Raw genomic sequence first — 23,705 nt, 5'->3', positions numbered from 1 at the left:
ACCGAAGATCTTAAAAATACTTTCTGAACACCTTCGAGCTATATGGCCGGCATAATATGGAGACCAGTCTAGAGCAAAACAAAGAGATACAGAGGAGTCGAAAGCAATGTGGAGTACGTTGGCCACTATTGCAATAACAAACCCAAGGACTCTGATAAACCTGTTAATCACTTCCGCAAAATGTGTCACAAAGCTTAGTTAGAATCCAAGAAAACACTCAACTTTTTAATGCTAGTGACGGCCTCGATCTTGACTCCATCGGTTGTGAACCCCATACTCAATGAACGACTAAAGCTAATACTACAGCATTTTTTTACATTGAACGCAAGACTATTAATCTTAAGACCACACGCGAACACTGTCCACGTCCCTCTGCAGCAGCAGAGCATCCTCGCGCTCTACGACCCTCCTGAATATCTTCAAATCATCCGCAAACAAGAGACACTGCGATTCCGAAACTACACTCATAATATCATTTATAAACAAGTCAAAAATATGGGGGACGAAAAAAATATCTATTTTACCCGGGACATAATTATTAGAGGTGGAAATCTGGATTTGTTTAGTCCAAACTTATATCCCGATCTGGAGCTCGCCTCCACCTTAATTTTAAAAGTAAAGACATGCTAAAAATAAATACCCGATTCGAGGTATTAATTAATATATTTGCAAATAGGTTTACATTTCATATAAGTTTATACGGCTCTAAGCTAAAACTCACTGTACACAAATTGAAAACAAAACGCTTTTATTCAAAAGAAAATGCTTTACCCTTTATCGAATAATAATATTAATAATAGTAATAAAAAAAAAACAACTAGGATAACAGTCAATAAATAAATAAAGCATTTTTTCACTTTAAAGACAATACTCTTACTCCTTTTTACATAATCTACTTAAAAAATCTAAGTCATCTATTGCATTTGTGTGTACATCTATTTATCCTGAGGAATTTTTATTTGTATCTTCGATAGAGATTATAGTATTCGTATAGGGTTGCCAAGTTGTACAAAGTTACCGAAAGTGTAATGATTTTTTTCGTTCTTTTTATTTATTTTTTTTAAGTGAATATATATACCTTAATCTCTATACCTTTCGTCACTGCCATACGATTACATCCGTTAATTCGTGAGCTACAATTTCGAACGATCAATTTTAATGTTAATGAGCGATGCATCAGAACTACTAACGACACGTGAACTTCTATTCTACCGGGTGGATGTAACCGTATCGCTCAGACATACGGCAAAAACTACACAACAGTTTATGCTTGTATAAACTCTTCGACATTGAATTTGTACCATTGGGAACAGCACTATTGTTATTTTTCTCAAAAAATAGGTTACCATTATTCTCATTTATTGGTTAACTGCGGTCCCGCGGGTCACCCCCTCGCCTTGTAACACGAACCGAAACCGAAAAATTTCAACAAACCCACATGCAAAAGCCGCGGCCGAACGGGGGCTTCCCCGAGAGCTTAGACAGTTCGATTCTGTATTATTTACAATATTGACAAATGACATGAACAATAAATTTCAACGACACACCGACAACGAGGTCAAAATGGCACACCTACCCGTCAAAATTGTGATGAAAAATGTTTTTTAGGCCTTGTTTTCAACGAATAACATATACACGGGGAGGTTTCCTTTTTTTTTGTTAATTTTGAACGACCGAAAATTTTCCGAGCGTTTCCTCCGCGTGTCGCGCAAAATTTGACCAAGTATTGTACCAATCTGTCCGCTTTATAACATCTATAGTGTTTTTTTTATTCTTAATGTAGTACGCGAATATAATTTTCCCGTGCGAAATCGAAACGTAAAACTACAGAAGGGACAATAAAAATTGCAACAAACTACATCGCGTCGCGTAAACGTGCAACAATTTTTCTCTTTGCAACAGAAATCTTAAAAAGTAAAATTTTAAATCAGTCTTTTCACCAATTAAAAACGACGAATCCAAATATAACCCTAGTTTACGAAAGCGAGACCCAAGCACCCGGACTATTTCGCTCCTTTTGGCTTTTCACTGTTACCAATTTTTCCATGCGACCTTAACGTCCAACATGCAAATTTGCGAAAACAGGTACCGACTTGACGGACACCTTATGTTGCGGTTTGCGTTTAGTTCATTTTACTGTTTTTCAAATTTTATGAGATTTATTCGTTACATTATAGGAAATTTAACTAAAATCGTTACAGAACTATCACGTACAAAGCGAAGTGATGATTCACTTTCACGCTTTTCAAGACAAAAATGGAGGAATAAAGGTGAAAATTGCGGTGAGAAAGGTGGAGGAAGGCGACAAACGATTGGCGTAGCAAATCAAAAGCAAAATCCTGCTGAAGAAGGAAACCAGTCACTGAATTTACAAACAATAATCAATTTTTTATGTCCCAGTTGTACGCTAGCTCTGAGTGACTCGCGAGTTTATTTGGCACGACCTTTGAAGTGACTTAAAAAGTCTACCAACTGACGCGGTAAAATTTCCGCAAACTAAAAGGCGAGTAGAAAAATAACATTCCCACCATCAACCTGATCTTAAAAGTAACCTAAATTTTTAATTTTTATTTGAAAAGTAACGCAACGCGAAAAATGTTTTACATCTTTAAACACTCAAAGAAAGATAACATTTTAGGAAGAAAAAATCATGGCGGATGACCGAGGATTTTCAAGATATGAGCTTTACTATGTAACAAAACTGCATGTTGATCGAATCCGATACAAACAAAAACTCTTGCTTGGTGCAAGAACAAATTTTGTTTTTTGTAGACGCAAAATTCACCAAAAACTCGAGAGTTACTTTTGCTTAGTGTAGCAGCGCCCCTAACGATGGCCGAGAATGCCAATAAAGAAACCCCACATCAGGTTGTTGAACTGCTCAAGAGAAAAATAGGAAAAACGTTATCATGTAAAATAATTCACGAATGTTATTTATTTTCTTTTCTAATCAAAATAGAAACTGAGCACAAGTTCTGGTTTGACAATGCAGTCAGTCGTATATGTTCTATGCAAGGAGTGTTTTCCAAGGAACAAAAATAACTAACCCGGGCGCTTATCTCGCGGATCCACCAATTTTACAACTTACTATTACAAGTTGTTATTTAATATTAAGAACTATACATACTAAAACGTAAGTAATTTGTACAAAACGGTGAATAAATGAGTGAAAAGGGGGAACAGCCGTCGGGGCGTATATGAATTTAATTGCTAGGTTTGCGAAAGCAAAATAACATCGCTCAGACGAGGATACTTAAAATGTAAGAATTAGCGAAATCGCACACCTAGCGTCCTAAATTACACTGAGCATAACCTCGTATAAGTTTCCGCTAACAAACCCGTGCAACCATGTCCAAAATCTCATCCAGCTTATAAATTAAGTCAACATCATATTTAAATAAAAATTACGAATAACTAGGCCCGGAAAACCGGAAGTGTGTAGAGGTCGACCTATTAAATTCTTATCAGAAAATCAAGGAACTTAATTATGCAAAAAAAAAAATTAGAAATGGAGATAAAATGTAGCATTTGGTTTAAATTTATTGTTTTAATTTTTGACTACGATTAAAGAAGTTTTGGTCCAAACTTATACGAGGTTAGGTTTCCTATCGACCGAGTCCAAACGATTTAATATATATTAGCGTAAAAGCGAAGAGATATCTAAAAACGGCTCGAAGACTGTAGGAACTACGAATGCCCACACACACACACGCCCACAGTCATGCAGGAAAAGAACGGTGGCGTAAAAGGAAAGGCGAGGTTGCCAGCGATTCACTTTCATAGTACCCGAGCAGAACCATCAGGATTCCCCGATTTGTGACATTTTCCCGACAACTGGTAAAGTACATTTGACATTTGAGGCGCGCTGGCACCCCCGGGGAAAGGTCGGCGCGTTAAAAGAAAAAAATTTACAATTATAATCCAAACCGAACAGTTGACTAGTATGACAGAATAAGGGAATGACTGAACGGAGGCGCCATCTACAATTCGATTGCGAATCGCAAACCGGCACCTCGCTGATTAATGATCCGGAGCTTTTATCTACGGGGTGTCCCTTTTTCGATTATTTCTTATGGGAAACTAGGTTATTATTGAAGCTACAAAGCTGTCCTAATGTTTTGAGGCTTTAAAAATGGCATAATAAATATTGCCATTTTTTGCTTAATATAAAAGATATTGTGATTTTGTGGACACTTTCTAGTGGCTAATTTTGTAACAGAAACAAAATGGTGTGTTTCAAATTTAGATTTAAAGTTTCGTTTTTTCAGGACCGTCAGAATGGACTATGTTATGTTTTTTATTATTTATTTCTTCTGTTATACTCATAATAAAATTATATTGACACAACATATTATTTTCTAGTATAAAAATTTTATTGTTACCTACTACAAAAACTTTCACTTACTGTGTTTTTATAACTATAAATGAGGCTTTAAAATGCCAATTTTAATGTTCAATAAGTTTGAAACAGCCAAACAATCATTTAAACAATAATAATTTATTATATAATAAACAACAAGTAACAACAAAAAATAAAAGGTTTCAAAAGTTACTAAAAATTTCAAAAATTTTATCATTAGATGCGACGGTTGATAATGAGTTACATTATTTGGAACCAGAACATCTTGCTCCATTTAAATTAACGCCAATTACTTCGGTCGACGTCGAAATGACGTTCTCCAAGTACAAAATTATATTAAGCGATAAAAGACAAAAATTAACCATAGAAAATTTAGAACAGCATCTAATTATCAATTGGTACAATAATAATAATAGGTCTGATTGTAAAACTAAATAGGTTTTACCGTAATGCTTTAATATAGGTTAGGTATAAGTATATAATATAAATCACTAATTTGTTATTAGCTAATGTTAATAAATACTCAAAATTAAGTATTATTATTTTTATGTATAAAAACTGTAAATATGTTGTAAATTGTTTCGTTGTTTGACTATTCTTTCTTTGATTTTCAGTAAACAATATATGTAAAAAATAAAAGGCATAAAAGTGCATAGGTGGTTGAAAAAAGCATCTATTTGACATATTTTTTGGAAAAAACAGACATATTTATATGCATATTTTAAGCATTTTCTGTGCATAAAAGTCCGAACTCTAATAATAAAAAAGAAACCGTGACGCATTAAAATCTAAAAGGTAATATGGGAGTTAAAACGTCGCGAAAATGAAATTAAAACTGAATAATTACAGAAGGGTCTAAACCGGATATTTATTATGAATGAACTTTGACTATAAATTACAATGAAAAAGGTATTTACACAATTTTTCAACTTTCCGCCATAGTCCAGAAGCTACATGTACTATTGAAGATCTGATTAAACAATTTTTTAAGTCTCGAAAAATTAGGACCGGAATGTGCAACCGACATTTTTGTGTAGTCATTAATAACTAAGTTTTCCATACAAAGGCCACATCGCAAATGACAGCTGCGAATCGAAACCTCAAAACAGGTTTTTCTTAAACAACTTTTGGGATGAGTGTAGGAAATACAACAATTTAACCTTGGAACGCGGGCTGACTTTCGTGTATACGGAAGAAGATTGCGGTCTATCGGATAAGGAATGGGCTGGAATATTGTTTAACAAGGCAGTGGATTTTGTATATTCGGAAACACACGCACGCACACACCCGCAACCCCCGAAACGGTCTCGTTTGTTTTCGCCACACAGCTACCGGAAATATAAAGGCCTTGGCTATGCATCCGAAGCCAACATGGAAAATATGTTGGAAAGGGACTATCAATATGCGCATGCGCAAAACCTAGCGGCGTTCAACAATCAACATGGCCGCTGACCTATCAACAATTCGACATTTTCAGCACATACCACCCAAAAGGGATGAGAATCTTAATGTTTACGTTTTTACGCAAGCAGATAATCAGAATGGGTTTTTTCCAATACCTTATTGGCGTTGGTCAATTATAAACAATATATTACTTATTATTGTTGTGTTGTCGAGACTTGCTAAGAAAGTTAATCGTTCGCCAAAATAGCTAACAATAACATTAAATAAATTTAACTTATGTAGTCTGTAGTTGAGTAGCCTCAAGAATCATGTTCATAGCATGTACACATTTAATTTAAACGGTTTAACAAAAATAATTGAAAAATACATATGACCTGCTGTATTTTTTATGTAACTTGTCGAACGATGTAAATTAAAGGTTAAATTTAAAATGTTGCCAGAACTCTATCTCATGTTTTATCTAACAGATGGCAGCACCATACTTAAAAGCAAAAGATTTCTTTACCGGCATTTTTCAAAATATCTCAAGTTGGGACACCCTCCGCTGCATGGCGCTGGCGCTTTTGCCAACATTCCTGACCTCCCACCGGCCCATGGCCGTCACTGGGTCAAATCTAGGGGCATGCGCTGTATGAAAATGTCACAACAGTTCTTTATTCCATCTGATAGCTATGTGGTACTTGCCGATAAGGGCGAAAACGACCGCAGGGACCGATCGGGGCGGCGCACCAACTTCCACATAATACTCGTTTGGATCACCGACAAAACCGAAACGCGTTACTGAACGAAAACAAACAAACAAAAATCTAACAGTCTAGTTTATACTATGTATAAAAAAAAACTTAAAATTAATTTGTAATCATCACATTATTCCCAAATATTTTATTACCTGAGGACCCTGGAAAGAAACCGGAAGCGTTTTACTTCGTGTACCCGCGGAGGTTACAAGACGCCCAGTTATAATATATTTTACACCCTATATAGAAAAATTAGGACTAAAAAGTTGAAAAAAAAATTGGCAACTTTATTCTATTTCTCGATGTTCGTTTTTTTTTTAAGTCGACAGGTACTGTCAATATTTTTTATACGGTAAATCTGCATATTATAATCGGACGTTCTGCGCAAATGAATTAGACATACTCACCGAGAATTCCGCCTTCTCCGCAAAATTACATTTTCAACTCCTCAGATGCTCTGAAGTTAGAGAGTGTCTTTTTTATCCGCAAGGCGGTCAGCCGCGCCGTCGCGTTGTGGTACCAGCATTCCTTCATTAGTTTCGATATGACGTGGAGCGCCTCGCAACTCTGCCAACGGTTCGGTATGTTCGGCCTCTGCCGTTCGTAACACACGACCCTAAAAACGAACCGTTTCCCCAATCGATTTTTAACAATGGGCTTTCGGGGTTAGGTTAGGGTTAGGACTAGAATCATTCTAAATCCGTTCCCACCAGAACAAAAAAAAATAGTGTGTGATACAAAGTCTTTAATTCGAACAATTATCTCTCCTAATGAGAACGCGGTAGTTGGTTGGTAAATTGGCCACGAGAACATGCTGGAAATTTTTTTGGAGCTTCTTCTGCATTTGCGTTGAGTATATCATGCCAAATTAATAAAAAAATACTCAAAAAATATGGAATCAGTGGCAGTACATTAAACCTTCTAAAAAGCTATGTGAAAAATAGAAATCAATTTGAATACTGATGGCGTTAAAACCAAAACACAAGGAACAGTGTTGGGTTCAAAACTGTTCACAATCTATATAAAAGAACTATACTCAGTTTTGCAGATAACACCGCCGTAGTTTACACTGCAGAAAACTGGGATCAACTTAAATGTTTCATAAGTAAGTGTAATAAACTGATGTTAAACAACACTAAGAAAAAATTTCTTCCTTCTACATCTTACTCTAACACTCTACCACACTTTGAAACCATCAAACTGCAACAAAATAATGAAATTCTAAAGATTGACTGCAAAATATTTGGCTATAATTATTGATAGTCATCTAAATGAATCGCGAGTAAATTACGGTATTGCGGTTTGGGGTGGAGTAAGATGTTATTTGGAAGAAGTAGACGTTTTGCAAAAGTGGGTACTAAAATTAATATTTCATAAAAATCGATTATACCCTACGCACGTTTTAAATAGTGAACCCAAAATGCTGGACACCCGCCAACTTTACTTGCTTTTATCTATTAACAGAAAAAAAAATTAACTTGAAAATATCGCACATCAACACAATACCCAACATAAAAATGATTGTCTAGTGGTCCCAGTGAGCAAAAAAAACCGGCAAGCAAAGATAATTTGTCTTTTTGGCCCCAAATTTTTTCAACTTCTTACCCAAAAAACTTAAAGACACTGCATATGATAAAAATTTCAAGGCAGAGCTAAAGAAAATTTTGATAATTACAGAGTTTACAGTTTTAGTTCACAGAGTAAGGTGTTTGCTAGCGTTATTGGAAAAATCGTTTTAGTCTAAAAAAACCCCATTGTGATTTGCCAACCTAAATAATTATTTTTTCTTATTCCTTAGAACAGTACTCATTCTTACTTATGGTTTACATAACAATTTTTTTTACAAATCCAAAACTTTTAAAAATTAAGATGCCCTGACAGAGAAACTAGAAAATAATTTCTTGCATTTTCTCTTGGATGATATAAACTTTGGTTTCACATTCAATGTCAAGGAAATTATGCAACATTTTCCAGTGAGTGTGGATGTAGCTGAGGGGGTCGCTGATAGTGCATACTATAAAGACATGGAAAATTAACACCTATCAGGACTGCTCATATTTTCCTCCGGTTTGATGGTCCCAAGAACTATGTGTGAGAATGTATACACATGTTATCAAAATTGAGCATAATGTATAAAATTCCTAATTCTTTGATGATAAATTATGATTTCATAACGCCAAGCAACAACCAACACATAAAACCTAAAAAGAGTCTATCAGCTTTTCTTCTTTATTATTTAAGACTAAATTAGCTGGATTTCAAGATCAGTCTGTGGAAAGGAACACAAGAAACAAGTTCGTTTAATGTTGAAACAAATGTCAAAATTATATTGGGCACCAAATTGGCAACACTGCAGCGACGGTTACATTAAACAGCAACACACAGGTCCACGAACTCATTCTGAAATTACATCACAATAATTGACTCTTACCTTCTCATTTCTTCGATGGTCGGATCCGGCGGCACCGCATCGTAAAATGGTAACTGGTACTCGTCGTAGATGCCGCCTACGTTGCAACGTCGCGCGACCTCCCAAAATATTAACCCCAACGCGTATACGTCGGCCCTTTTGAACGAATCGAACTGATCCACGTTCATGGTTTCGTCCAACACCTCGGGAGCCATATAACGCTTGGTGCCCACCCTGTTGTTCAACGGTATGTCTACCGTATCGGTGGTGACGTCGTGCCTGACGGCGAGACCGAGGTCGCCGATGGCGCACGTCCTGTTGGACTTAACCAGGATGTTCTTCGATTTCAAATCGCGGTGGGCTATCGCGGGTTTTCCTGACGAAACAAATGCAAAAACCGCATACAATAGGGTGTTATTTTGTGATATTTGGTTCGGTACAAATCGCATAAAAAATCACGATGTCAGTCAAATAAAATAACATAGAGATATGATGGGAACCGGTTGGTTAGTCAGTTAGCCAGATATTTCATGTGAATTGCGATAAATACGCTGCAAAACCTATATAGGCTAGTATCTGGTACATAGTAACATGGTTATGATACAAAGCTAACCCAACAATACCATTTACAAACCGCGTCCATATCAATTAATTAACAACAAGGAGCAAAAATCGTTCTTGCTTATTAGGTTGGACGATAAACAAGATATGCTGATTCCAAACTAATCTTCACAAATTTCACAACTATATAATGTATCCATCTCAAATAATGCTTAAAGATGTCGGTAGTTTCTCATTCTACACTTATACCACATGACCATAAAAAATGTATTTATTCAGTAACAAAAAAGTATCAAAGAGTATGGGACTCACAACATTACAAAAATGAAAAATAGTAAACAAATAGAAAGTACTTTTCCAGTTGCAGTACACTCGGACCAGTTAGTTCTGGTTAGTTTAAATCTGTGTCACGAATAAAATTTTAAGACCATTGTAACGATTATTTAAAAATATATATTTTAATTAGGTTTTAGGTTTATTAAGTTTAGAACTAATTTTAAGATGCCAATGAAGAAGTATATTTTAATTTTATTATTTTCCGCAAAGATCAACATCAAAGTCAAAAGAGAGACCACGCTTAAAACATTGGAATTTGTGAGAGTGATTAGACGCATACCCGGACACCAATTGAAAAATAACTGTTTAGATGCCTAAAAAAATTAAATAGTTTGCGCAAAAAAGGCTGCATTTCCGTAGAAATATATAATTATGAAAAAATTAATAAATTTAACAAAAAAAAAAGTTACTATGAGCAAAAATATTGGTCAGATAATCAAAATAAAGCTGCTTGGTCTATTGTGTCTGAGATAAGTGGAAGGAATAAACGATCATAGGATTTTGAGATTAAGAACAATGACAATATTAGGAAACCGGTAGCATTACCGAATTTTTTGAACAAGTTTTTTATAAACGCTCCTAATAAAATCGTTGACAAAATTAAGAAGTCATCTGAAACCCACGAAAATTAATTTATACATGTAATTGGAAGTTTCTCTGGAAGCAAGCACATTAGACCATTCTCTCAAGAGGAAATACCGAACTTAATAAAAAATAAAATAAAAAACAAAAATTCTTATGGTCCTGATAATGGTGTGCCTTTTGTAATATTCAAAAAGTGTGCCGACTATATTCAGTGTCCATCGACCTTCTTGATAAATGCATCATTAGCTGAGGGAGTTTTCCCTACAGCCCTAAAACTTTCATGTGTGACTCCCATCTTTAAAAAGGCAACAGACATTCTGCAGAAAATTATCGTCCAAGAGCAATTACATTATGCTTTGAATTTGAATTTGAATGTACCATGTTTGGCCGCTTGATCGATTATTTAAGTAAAAACAAAATTTTGGCTTTAGTCAGCACGGCTTCAGGACAGTTAGATCAACCCAAACAGCGATTCATTCATTTTTGCTATCAACTATATTGAGTCTAGAAAGCAACCTGCATGAATATTTTGTGATCTTAGCAGGGCTTCTGACTGTATGAACTACAAAATTCTTTTGAATAGGGAGGAACAATACGGAATTCCTGGAATAGCTCTAAACTGGTTTAGATCGTTCTTAACAAATCGTAGGCAGTGTGATGAAATAAGGGAGGAAAAGGGCAACTTGTGTCAAATTAAAAACTCTCAAGTCCAATCGGATGATAGAGGCGAACCACAAGGTACAATGCTGTTTCATTTATCCTTCTTATCAATAAACTCTTTGCTCACCTGCTTAGTTTGGGTTTATCAGAGTTCCCGGACGACTGTTCAAACTCTTGAAGACAGAATTAATTCAGCACTTTTGCTGCTAACTCTTTTTGAATGTCCAAAAAACCAGTGTTCTGATATTCAAATGACCACAAACAAACACAATATTTCTGTGAATTTCCACTCGGCCGGAGAGGTCGTTGAAAAAAAAAAGCACGCTAAATTTTTGACGGAACCTAATCTTGGGAAACCCAATGCCAATTACTTTCTTCCAAGCTGCACAGTTATGGTTTCCTAATAAAAAATTTAAAAACTGTTTTGGATGGGAAATGCATGGTAAATTTCTACTATGCTCACATCCATTTGAGAATACTCTATGGCTCTATGGTAGTCCCTTTTGGGGAAATTCAAGTTATGCGATATCTGTTTTTATATTCCAAAAGAAAGTCCTAAGATGTATAGCTGGAGTGTCGCCGGATAGCTCGTGCGGGCCCCTCTTCAGGGAGTTTAAAATACTCCCTTTAGCGTGTATATACATATCGTAAGTTTGTTTATGGGTGTAAAAAAACAAAAATAACACAAAAAAAGTAGATTTTCACGACTATAATACACGTAACAAAGACTGTTTCTCTATAAAAAATATAGACTAGAATTTTCAAAAAAATACTTTACGAATACCGGTGTTAGAGTCTATAATAAACTTTCCTCAGAGCTAAAAAGCAGTAGTAACATAAACATTTTTAAATCCAAACTAAAAATTTTTCTCCTACAGAACTGTTTTTATAATTTAGAGGAATATTTTCTTATTAATGCTTGTAATCACTATATTGTTCTACTCTGTCATATTTTTATTATAAAAATTTTTAATGTAGTTTTCTGCCTCACTTGCGGGATCTATATTGTGTACCTAATTTTGACCTACTTGACGAAATACATAATACACTGATTGTATTCTAGCCATGTGGGATAATAAAGATATTATTATTATTATTTTAGTTATTTCTTGATTTCAATTAAAGTGTATGAGATAATTTATTTGTGTTGACACAACAGCGAATCAATCCGTTTATTTGGTTTTATCAACAACTCTGTCCTGCTATTTAAACCGAAGTTTCACACAATATAATGTTACTAATGCAATCCAATCTAGAATGAACTGGAAATTCTCATAGCTGGTATACAGAAAAATACGACCAAGCGTTAAGCGGGAGATGTAAGTTTATACAACTGCAGAATGACTAAGTAATGGAACTGTGACTTGTATATAATGTGTGTGGAACTTTTCCCCGTATCCTTTCTTGAAACTAGTGAATTCTCCGTTGGGTTAATGATTTTCTTAAAAGCAAATCCCTTCAGGGGTAATTAAAGAAAAAGTAGTTGCACTGGTGAGTCAACACTAATAATGACACTAGGGTTTTGCAGTTTGGATATATGTGATTAGCAATAACCTTTTGTAGCGTTCGTAGACAAAACAATGAGTGTTTTATATATTTGGATGTATATTGTACGAGATTAGCAATGTCCATGTTAAAAATTAATCGGGAACCCTTTGCAATTCTATTAAACAAAATAATAAGTCCGTTGAGAAAGCGTTTTTTTTTTCATATTTCAGGTTATTAAAGTTGGGTCGCATGATTTTTCAACCCAGCATCATGGCAAATCTTATTGCCTGACAAAAGATCCAGTGACACGACAAGCATTTTATAAGAAATTTTTGAATCAATTTTTTCTAGACTACCAGAGTACTTTTGCCATTTGTCCCTCGACGATGAGATTATTTGTAGATATATAAAGTCATTTCAATAACACTGTGTATATAGAACGACTAATTACAGTTTACTTAAGGTTCTAACCTTGAGTCCCCATTATATCCATGTGGAGGTGAGCTAGACCCGTCGCGATGGACAAAGCCATCCGAATCATGCCTCCGGTGTCCAAAGTATTCCTGCCTAGGAAATCGAATAGGGAACCGTGCTCGTGGTAGTCGGTTATGAGCCACAATTGGGTCCACGTGCCGTTATCTACAACAAACGTTACCGAATGGTCCGCGCCGTCGCAAATGCAGAACTCCCGTTACCCTTGTTATCGGCCGCTATAAATCCGAGTATGTTCTCGTGGCGAAGCATCACGGTTTGGTAAATCTCGGCCTCCCGAAACCACGACCGTTCCTCTCTCGAACTGAAAATTTTCACTGCCACGTTTTCACCGCGCCATCTGCCGCGCCATACCTCCCCGAATCTGCCCTGACCGATTATGTCGATCAGTTGGATTTGCCGGGCGATACTTCTCTGAACCAACAACGGCAGACCTGTGATACATGAATAACATTGACTCATTTTTTATATAACGTCCCCCTCTATATCACAAAAAAATAAATCCAGCTGCATTTTATCATTAAAAAAACTTATAAATGGTTTGATACATTTTCTGAGCGCTTACGGAACTGACTGGTCAAGCGGGATGGGTTGTCGTGATTATAGTTTCCAAGGGAATTAAGGAGATAACCATTGTTTTCAAGGAATCTCTAAATAAAAAGTGAACTAAAATTATGGAAGAGAGGCAATAGATATATAGTATTAGTGCGGTGCATAGTGTCTTCCAATGAAAACTACTAATTTAGTACCGCCCACCATGTAGTTATGTCAACGACAATTGTTGCAGTTCTAGGAAGATAGTAAAAGAAGGGAAGTGCATAGGTTCTGTAGTAGTTCGTCTTCAGGCCCATCAGAGAATATCACAATCGAGAAGAACGCCTTTATACACACCCGACATTATGCAGAAGACTTAGTTGCGTTAATATCAGATGTTCTCCAGAATGAAAGTTCTGAATACATAGCGAACTTAAATCACGAAGGGAGGATAAGTTTTCCCAGATTTAGGATGCTCATTATACTAGGAAGGAATGTTTTCATATCTGCTCTGCTCACTGCCGATTTTTGAAATATTGCCCACCACGTGGCCATAGTTCTACGTAAATGGTAAACGTAAATGCTAAACTTTTTATATACTGCGTGTAATGCACTACTCCGAACCTTGTCAGAACGCAGCTGACATAGTCCCAGAACTTAAGTTCTCAATAAATAGTAAACTAAAACCACGGAGGGAAGACACATTCTACAAGGTTAACGATATATATTATGCTGAGGAGGAACGCCTTCCTCCAAATACAATATCAATCATTCGTCCGAATTCTCTGGAATGTTCTAGATAGACGGAAGACGACATAATGTTATCTAATTTCATACTTCCTAATTTTAATTTTAGCGTCGCAGTTTAAATCGTAACAGAAAAATGATGGTGCTTGAATCTAGGAGGATACTGAGAAACATTTTTTTCATATTCTGCGAAACCGACGCAGAGCACATAACCTGTAAGTCTGCGCACTGTGCGAACATAGAAACTAACCCGATCCGCTGCCGCTGGTGGTCATCTCGATCATGTGCTTCAAACTCACACCCTTGCTCAAAATCGGATGGTCCGGGGCCTCGATGCTGTCATCGCCCGGTCTCAAATGATGATGTAGTCCCCTTTTCTTCTGATTGCCGGTGCGGTAGAAGTAGACGACCAAAACTATTATGCACACAATCAGAATAGGTATCGCGATGCAAGCCACTATCTCCAGCGAGCTCAAGGTCGCGCCCGTCGCACCTACAGGTCAGAATGTCCCGGTCATTATCGTGGGCGTAGTTCACATGCAGGAGACGGTAGTTATTTTACGCATGCGCGGTAATTCGATATCTCAAAGTAGCCAAACACAGCGAAGCGAGAAGATGTGGCAATGCAAAGCGAATACATGCACCTTAGCTTAAGACACGTACCCAAAAAAAATGTACAACAAAATGGAAAATCGATACAAATCCTTTTTCGTTATTCCTGGCGGCGCCCTGTAATACGCAAGAAAATGGCGGCTTCACGATCGACGGTGTCCGCTAAAATACAAACAATCCAGAGTATCGACACCCAGCGTGACGCGACTCGAATTTTCCAGAACAAATAGCCCACCATGCTAAGACAAGGTTCACGGACGGTGGACAGGTCGTCTGGCAACTCGAAATGGGAAGAGACGCAATGTTTGATCCCGAATTATCTCGCAAGGAAATATTTTTTTCGATGTTGTGGTAAATAAGTATAATCGTCCCATAGCAAATCGCACCAAAATTTTTCATCTAACACAAAAAAACATGTATGTAGAAACATGAAAGATCGATTTATAGTACGGAAATACTTGCATATTGAATGATGCAGGTAGTATTGAGGACCTATCGTTAATATGGTGAAAATACTTTACTGAAAGGCTGTATAGAAATTTCAAAACTATTTTTGTTCTCTTTTATTTTATTATTAACCCTAAACTGCAAAGGGTAATTTTTGTCATGCAAAAAACTTTATTTTAAGTTTACATAAATCACTTTAAAATGCAATCTTATCCAATAATCCAATGAATTTAAATCCTGCTTTGCGATTGGTGGAGAGTTACCGGGCAACCTATGATCTTGATGTCGCAGTCAATCAACCAGGGGCTCAATTCTTGAAGTTGGGGAACGACGTGTTCTCCTAGAAAATGTTCCGCCTTTGTCACTCGTACTTATTTTTCCGTTAGTTAGTGACAAAGACAGAGCAATCGTTCCCCGAAATCAAAAATTGAAGCCCGGAGACAAAACATAACCCCCCACAGATGCGCCGGTCGAGATAGACGTTAAACGGATGAACAACGATCACAGAATGAGCCCACTGATGACAAAAAAGCCAACGGTCCTAACCTTCGGGGAGCGGCAAAGGATCCCGATTACAGAAATCGCCGGTTTGACAACACGCGGTCACCCGGTAGATGTCGCCGTCCATTTTCGTAGCGTTGCAATACTCGCCGTGTTTACTGGCGCCAGCAACGATATCGGGAAACTGCTCCTTGTGAAAACATCTAGAAAAATAATGCCGGCATGTCTATATCGCGTCGTTTACAATTGTCTAGTCCGTTCTGTGGCCGATGGAGACAAACGCGAAGAGACCATAGAAAATTACAATGCATCACCAAACCGTAGTTTTTCTTTGATAGCGTCATCCACCAGAACGATGGCAGAACGAAAACGATTCGAGTAAGAAAAACTAGGTCTAACAAAATTCAAATTCACACTAAATGGACATTTAAACTAACTAAAATCTAAGTCTACACAATTTTCATGCATGCTGACTAATTTTACAGGCTAATAATGTAAAATAACAGATACCAAGCGGTCGCCACCGCAATAAAGTGAAATATTGAGCTCGAGGCGGCAAGTTCCACTGCAAGGACACACATGAAGTTGTGCCTTCTATGGGTCGAATTCCGAATCTCCGAATAATTTGTCTGGCTGTGTTCACTCAAAATCCATTGTGGAAAATTTACGAAAACTATGCGATCGACTTATTCCTTACAGAAAAAGTTTATCGGTTATTTTTTCTGGAAATGTGCTTTCAGATGTTTTATCGAAATGACACAAAATGAAGGAATCGCTTTTTACAAAACTTCTGGATTCCCCGTGCGTCGGTTTTTGCTCAGTCGAAATTGCTGACGTTTCGCCAATCGTCCTGTTGGCTTCTTCAGGATGATTGGCGAAACGTCAGCAATTTCGACTAAGCAAAAACCGACGCAGGAGGAATCCAGAAGTTTTGTAAAAAGCATTACAGTAGCCTGTGGAAGTTTCTTAGAAAAATTAAATAAAGGAATTATTAAACATAAACATATGGGTTTCGTTAGTGCGGGCATGGCGGATCGAAAGAACAGGGACGCACCGCAGATTTTGTTAAGGAGAGAGAGAAGAGAGAAACTGAAGGTGGATCAATAAAAAGAATAAGAAGTCACTTGGAATCAATCAGTCAGTCTATCAATTTTTTACATTGATCCAAATTATTTAAGCTAAAGACATATCACATGAAGTTTTACAGATCCACCTGGACATTGAAAAAGATAAGAGTTATTTTTATTCACATTCCAAGCAGACATCATGAGGACTACAACTAAGAATAAAAACTAAACGTATAGGCACTAATAAATTTAAAAAATGACCAATATACATACACAAAAAAAGTTCAATTTTGGTAACTCAAAAACTGGTCATTGGCCAATCCGATGGAAATACCGAAAGCCAGTTTTCATAAGAAATAAGCGGGATGCTTTCGAATTTAGATCAAAACAGTTTTGTCTGCCATTTGGCAATCTGACGTTGGGAATATTGATTTTGGTCCCGGCTATTATTACCAAAATGAATATTTAATCTGTTTGGCAAATGTCCCATATTTTTTCTTTTACAGGTGGCTCAGCCAAATGGTAGTTTTGGAGCCGATCATCAAATTTTGTAACACGGTATCTGTCATTTTGATTCACCGAAAAAAAAAATTACTATAACAGTTTTATACAACGAACTGAAAAGACTAAAATTTAGAGTGAAAATAATTTAGCGATAGTACAGGCGTTAGCTCTAAGGATGTTAAGACAAGAGCTTAGTGCGGCTAAATAAAAATAAATAAATAGGTATCTACAACGAAAAGAACTTGTAGAGGCTGATAGTTTAACAAGTTAGTTTACTACTTCAGAAGCTTTCGTATAAGAAATTTCAATCCCGATCACCACAATACTATCAGACCTCTATAATTAGCGTCTTCCTGTTTCCTACCTTTTAAACACGCTTGAACCTGTTGTCGAGCTCTTAGGATGACACTTTATGCGCAGATAACATAAAGTGCAACAAATATATGACAAAAATCCATCAAAACAGAAACAGAAAGACCATACACGAGAAATGAATCTAGTAACATTTAAGAGAACATTTGAAGGTCACTATGCGATTTTTATTCAATTTACTTCATTTCGAAAAAGCTCTTCGTATAACCTGTATTTACGAATTAAGTTCCATTACATACGACGTTGTACAAAAAAAGTTACTATAATGCGCATACAGGGTGTATTAAGTTTAAGTAGCGCTGGCTCAATTTTAGGTATAGACGTCTAAAAAGTGCACCGTTTACTTTTTATTTTTTGAGATCAAGCAACTCCAAATAAAACTTTTAGGTCTTTTTAGTTTTCTTTGTATCTCACGACGTAGTCGTTTTCGTTAGTTCGCTTTGTTTAAAGTTCGTTTGCAGGTCGCTAGGATGATTAATTCGTCGTTAATCCATTTGAAAGATTATCTTTATCTAGCATTATTTAATATCCGATAAAATTATTGAAGTGTAAAAAATGCTTTTTAAACAAATAATCTGCATTATCAGAAACTAAAAAAACACTTACATTGAAGAACTACCACAAAAAAACTAATAATTCGCGGTTTTCATTCCTTTTTGCAAATGCAAAGGAAAATGACAGGACATAAAAGTTATATATATTATATTGGTAAAATAATGATTCAATAAAGAAAAATAAACAACTACACAACAAAACCTTAGAAATATTATTACCATTATTTGTTTAATAAACTAAAAATATTGACACAGTTTTTGCAAACAATTTAAAATAATATATCCATATATAATGTTCCCAACAATGTTATGAAGTCTGATTAATATCTGGCTTTAAGTTCTCTTGTAGCAAGCCAGTGCGAAATTTAGATTTTTAAATAACCGATTAAAAAATGTGTTTCATTTTTGTAACTTTCAAGTGCAATCTAATATCATAATCAATATAAAATCATAACTGACGAGCAGATGTGTAGATTAAATATGTTTTTCAACTTATTTATCCAAATTAAAATTTATTTATCGAACACTTGAAAACATTGTATTGTTGAATGGGTTGCCAATTCGGCAGACATAGACTATAAAAAAATGACCCAACAAAATATTGATTCTTTTTCTGATGTTTCATTGTTGACTGTTTGGGAAGAACTGGTTCGAAACGATAAAAAATTGCACGCGACATTCAAACGTTTCCGCAATGTCGACCAGAACCAAATAGGTACTAATAGAATCCACATCAAGACCTCCTCTACACTGTTCAACGTCCACCGGACTAGTTTTACCTGTACTGGGCAGCATTAGCTGCGGTTTGAGGTGCTCGTTGCAGAAGTCCTTGTCCTTGCAGCACTCCATCACGAACATTGCTTTAAGTGGGTTTTTTTTGTGACACGGTAGGGGGTTGTTAGTCGGCAAGGTCAGGTCACGGTCGAGGCACCTAAATAGAGACCGGGACACGTTTCGGATCAGTGGACGGGATTTTGATTATTTTCTTTTAAAATTTGGAAAACGTCTCCGCAACCGGAAAGTTGATTTCGTTCAAAAATCTGGGTGAATTTTCGAATAGCCAGTCGTTGGAGGAGGCGGGTCGGGGGAAAGGGGTCGAAACGAAATAATGATGCCGGTACGGCCTTAAAACGTGTTAAATATCAAATGCAGTCCGATAACGAAAATCTGGCAATGCTGCTGCAATCGGTGTTAGTACCGCCGATATAAAAAAAAATCGGCCAGTCTGTTGCGCAAAGCACTGGTTCGTTTTGTTACGGAAAAAAGTACGTTTCGAAAGAATCGCATATTACCATTTCGCAAACAATCAAATACGATAAGTCTAAATGGAGCCCGATCATTTATAGGAGTAAATACAACAATAGAGACGCCGGCACAAATATTTACATCTCAAAATTACGTGATCAATTCAATGTAAATAAAAGTGTTCGTAATATGATTTATGAGCACTTCGTTATCAAGAATACAAGATTTCGGTTTTACCAATTCTTTTGAGGTTAGATTTGAACGTTCAACGTTGAATTTTTTCCATCTAATATTCTGTCAGAGCACAAAGAACACCGGCAACATTGCATAAACTTTAGCAACAGGACCTATTTACTGCCATAGGACATCGTAATAAATGTAACACTAATACACCAAATATTACATGATTCTGAAAGGCAATTTCTACCTACAGTAACTTAAAATCGTCTGCATATTCCTCTAGGAAATGGCTAGATAACACCGTCACTGTCTTTTTAATTAATTATTATCTTTAAACCGTGTCTCTACCTACTTATTCAACTATCGCGCTACTACACCACTTTTGTTAAGGTTTCCTGATACCTGTAGATCCGTCATGTCCGTTTTTATTAATGATTTCCAAAAATACGGTAATTTATCGCTATTTAGTACAATCTGAATATAAAATAATGAATATAAAATGAAATAAGTTATACAGTCGTTCTATTTCCTTTTAATCGTTTCCTTAAAAATTGGTTTTTGTTACTACCGAAATCAAAATTCTTCTTTTTACTTGCTAAAACCTCAAAGCAATGTTACCAGTTTGCAATACAAATAAGTAATTATTTGTTCATTAGAATAAGATATTCTATTAAACACATATATAATATACAGGGTATTCCACTAAAAAAAACATGATGTGTTACATTTCAGAAAATTGATAGTTTTGTTTTATACGTCACTTGGAAAGAAAACTTGGCTATTAACCCTACATTTTGGTTTTTGTTTACCTTGTTACAACCAATTAAAATGTTATCAAGATAAATTGAATGCACGGTATACATTTACTGACATTTTGTAAATTCTTACAACTGACATTATCCTATACTTTGCAAAAAGTCGGCGGACATAAAAATTTGTAGATTGTTAAGTATTTATAATAGGGCGACTTACCCATTTAAAAAATTGGAGAAAATTGTTTTACTAAAATGAAATTTTACTAAATTGAAATTTAGCAGATAGAAAAACATATTTTTGTATTTTTTGGCCAGTAAGTTGGCCCTACGGCATTAAAATTCAATTTAACAATCCCGGTGCCCATTTCATGGAGGAAAGAATATTATTTTTTTTTTTAATTGCACGCCTTATGATATATGTATGTATACACTATTGCGCTCTCCTATATATTTTATAGTTTTCATGACGGAGTAGAGAAAATAGGGTCTTTCATGGAACACTTGTGTATGACTCCATGTCCGAATTGATCATAACATGCGGTCAAAATACCCTGGAAAATATAGACTAGCAAAATAAATAGAAAATATTCGAAAAAAATACTACATACTTGACTAAATGGATCAGTCTGTCAGAAATATGCCGGATTCTCATAAGATCGGGTAATTCAACTATTATGATAGTAGCGACAGAAATTTTGTCGCACTCCAAAGCAATATGGGATTCTTGTAAACGCGGCAAAATTCAAATGCATTAGTAATGTTAATTGAAAAAAAAGGGAAAACCTGGGAAACGCAAAATCGAGGTCCTGGGGGGCCACACAGGTTTACCTGTCCACTGATTTAACTTAAGCCGTTTACCGAAGCGATTCTCTAGTAGGGACTCATTGCCGTTGCAATAGTCTGTGTCACAGCACAACTGATTATTGCACTGCATCGGACTTTCAGGCGGTAGAAACTTTGCCCTGTCCAAACAGCTGATGGGGGAAGAGACTACAGTTCAGAAACGTCTACATATTTCATTAATTTTTGTTAATAAATCCTTCTGTAACACAGTTTTGTTTTTTCTCGCCTAACTTTTTTGAAACGTCCAAATCTTTTCGTGTGAACAACACTTTCACATGAAAGTTATTATCGAATCAAAGTTCAAACAACAATTCGCAGAAGTCACGAAAAATCGAGAAGAATACATAAACACGTACGCGAAAACAAAAGTCGTGTTTAACCTTGCAAACAATGGGCGTTTTCGAAGATATTCAAACACAAATCGGTTTGAAATTGCAAATCCCACAATTATAATTTCAAGTTCAAACCTATGGCCGGTAAAAATAACAACGGAATACTCTTCGTCGCTATAATGCTTATGTTACATTTGTTTCGCTGGAAATAATTGAAATCAAGAATACCTACTAGCTATTAAATACATTTTTTATAAATTGTGAATTGGGGAGCAAATTTCCAGGAGTGTATGCGGGAATAAGGGGACTGGCTATCCAATTATTGGGGAGTCAAAGTTTGTTTTTTTTTTTGTTTTCTGGAAAGTAATTTTGGGAAATTTATCGCAAAAATAATTAACCAGATAAAGTGTATTACACCATTAATCGACCACAATCTGATAACGATGTTATTGTCGAAAACATTTATCTACAGAGCGCTACAATTTAAATTAATTAACATTTATCGGGCGGGTATGTAGGTATTTGGCCAAACGAAAAATATATGTTTATACAAGAAACAGGAAGTTAAACTAAAAAATCAACTATTTAAACTTAACTATCTAACTATTTAAACTTATCTAAACTATTTAAACTAAATTAAAAAAATATATATTTCCAGAATTTTTTTGACTTCTATTATTTTTTGCTTAATTCTTTTCAAATTAACGTCCATTCTAGTCTTTCAAATTGAAAATTAATGCAAGGAGTTTGTTGTATGTTCATATTATACTGATAAGCCTTACATCTTAGAATAACCCAGTTGCAGTTTGGCCACATACATAAACAGCACCCTGTATATTAGGTTGAGAACTATCGACCCACTCTTTGCGTATTATGTAGTAGCCATGGGTTTTTAGCAATAAGCTGCTTGTTGTTGCGAAGGAAGTAATAAAATCTAATAAGACTTTTAATAAATCAATGTAGACTTCAAACAGGGCTAAAGGTGGTCAGATAGATTCACAGCATGTACCGCAAAGCTCATAGTAATAATTGATGTTATTTGGTATTATTAAAAAAATATTGCAATAGTGTAAAACTGAGTGAACCATACAGATGTTGCAATCTAGTAGGTACTTAATAATCTAAGAAGCTGGCAAGTTGAATGTATTTTTAGTAGAGTATGAACAACTTTACATCAAACAAACAAACGGTTTTAATCGATTTTTGTTGTTTTCACCAAGCCTAATCATTATAATCTTATCTTGACAACCTCAAAAATACCTTAGGAAGAAAATTAAAAATGAAAAACAACACACCCACAAATGCCTTCTTAAATAAAAAACACTTATATGGTTTCCCATAAATTTTCAAATGGGAATACAAGGAACTTGCACTCACCGATAATTATAGAGGACTTCATTAGTATTTTTCTTGAACTGAACTGAAGTAAAACAGTAACCATCAGTTTCACAGGTATCATTTGTATGTTTGCAGAAATCATCACATCTACACTTCAGAGACCACACTCCTAAAACAAATTTAACGATGCCAACGCCGGCATAGGCCGCTAATTATCAACACTCATGCAATTATATCACTTACCTATAATATTTAGGCCTATTAAATAGAAGAGAATAAACACAGTCCTCAAATTGGATGACATTTTGGAAACACTTCGAATTTTACAAGAGTTCTTCGTCGAATAATGTGTCTTTAGTTCACATTACAAGGAACTTTAGCGCATTTGTCCGTAAGAAATATATACTAACACCAGCCATTAGAAACACGTTAATTATTAGAATTTTTTGGAACACTTTCAAGTCATGCCAAATGTTCATTCGCGAAAAATCATCAACGCACTGCGTAACTTCGCCGATCAATGCGAGCAATCACATTTTTCTAACAAATAAAAATAAACCATGAAAATAATGCTGAATTACTCAATGAAAAGTGTCAACCATGTCAGTCTGCTTTCATTTTAACTGATATTTTTTACTTCA

The 23,705-nt window shown here is 35.7% G+C and overlaps 1 protein-coding gene across 3 annotated transcripts; it reads right to left on the bottom strand.

Annotated features, from left to right (window-relative positions):
• Positions 1 to 906: 906 nt before the first annotated feature.
• Positions 907 to 23,705, bottom strand: LOC132707019 (TGF-beta receptor type-1). 3 transcript variants are annotated; one of them, XM_060678639.1, is made up of 9 exons: positions 23,308 to 23,705; positions 23,104 to 23,233; positions 19,151 to 19,302; positions 14,565 to 14,807; positions 13,237 to 13,467; positions 13,013 to 13,180; positions 8,933 to 9,287; positions 6,909 to 7,117; positions 907 to 6,662 (listed from the first exon to the last, which is right to left on the bottom strand). In XM_060678639.1, the coding sequence occupies exons 1-8, from the start codon at positions 23,366 to 23,368 to the stop codon at positions 6,934 to 6,936; spliced, it is 1,524 nt and encodes a 507-aa protein (XP_060534622.1). In that variant the 5' UTR covers positions 23,369 to 23,705; the 3' UTR covers positions 907 to 6,662; positions 6,909 to 6,933. The 3 variants fall into 3 exon arrangements, with proteins under 3 accessions (XP_060534622.1, XP_060534621.1, XP_060534623.1); XM_060678638.1 differs by lacking the exon at positions 19,151 to 19,302 and adding an exon at positions 15,920 to 16,077; XM_060678640.1 differs by lacking the exons at positions 23,104 to 23,233; positions 23,308 to 23,705 and adding an exon at positions 15,920 to 16,077 and having other exon boundaries at positions 19,151 to 19,267.

This window comes from Cylas formicarius, unplaced genomic scaffold, assembly GCF_029955315.1.
Source record: "Cylas formicarius isolate icCylForm1 unplaced genomic scaffold, icCylForm1.1 PGA_scaffold_9__14_contigs__length_23061073, whole genome shotgun sequence".
Lineage (NCBI taxonomy): Eukaryota > Metazoa > Arthropoda > Insecta > Coleoptera > Brentidae > Cylas > Cylas formicarius.
Note: the sequence above shows the minus strand (reverse complement) of the source record. Positions and strands in the feature narration are given on the sequence as shown.

Bases quoted from the DNA above. Each gene is read 5' to 3' on its own strand.
- LOC132707019 (XM_060678638.1), bottom strand. From the start codon at position 23,368: ATGTCATCCAATTTGAGGACTGTGTTTATTCTCTTCTATTTAATAGGC. The intron at 14,808-15,919 runs GTTAGGACCGTT...TCTGACCTGTAG, and splicing joins TCCTTTGCCGCTCCCCGAAG to GTGCGACGGGCGCGACCTTG. The intron at 7,118-8,932 runs GTAAGAGTCAAT...GTTCGTTTTTAG, and splicing joins ACCATCGAAGAAATGAGAAG to GGTCGTGTGTTACGAACGGC.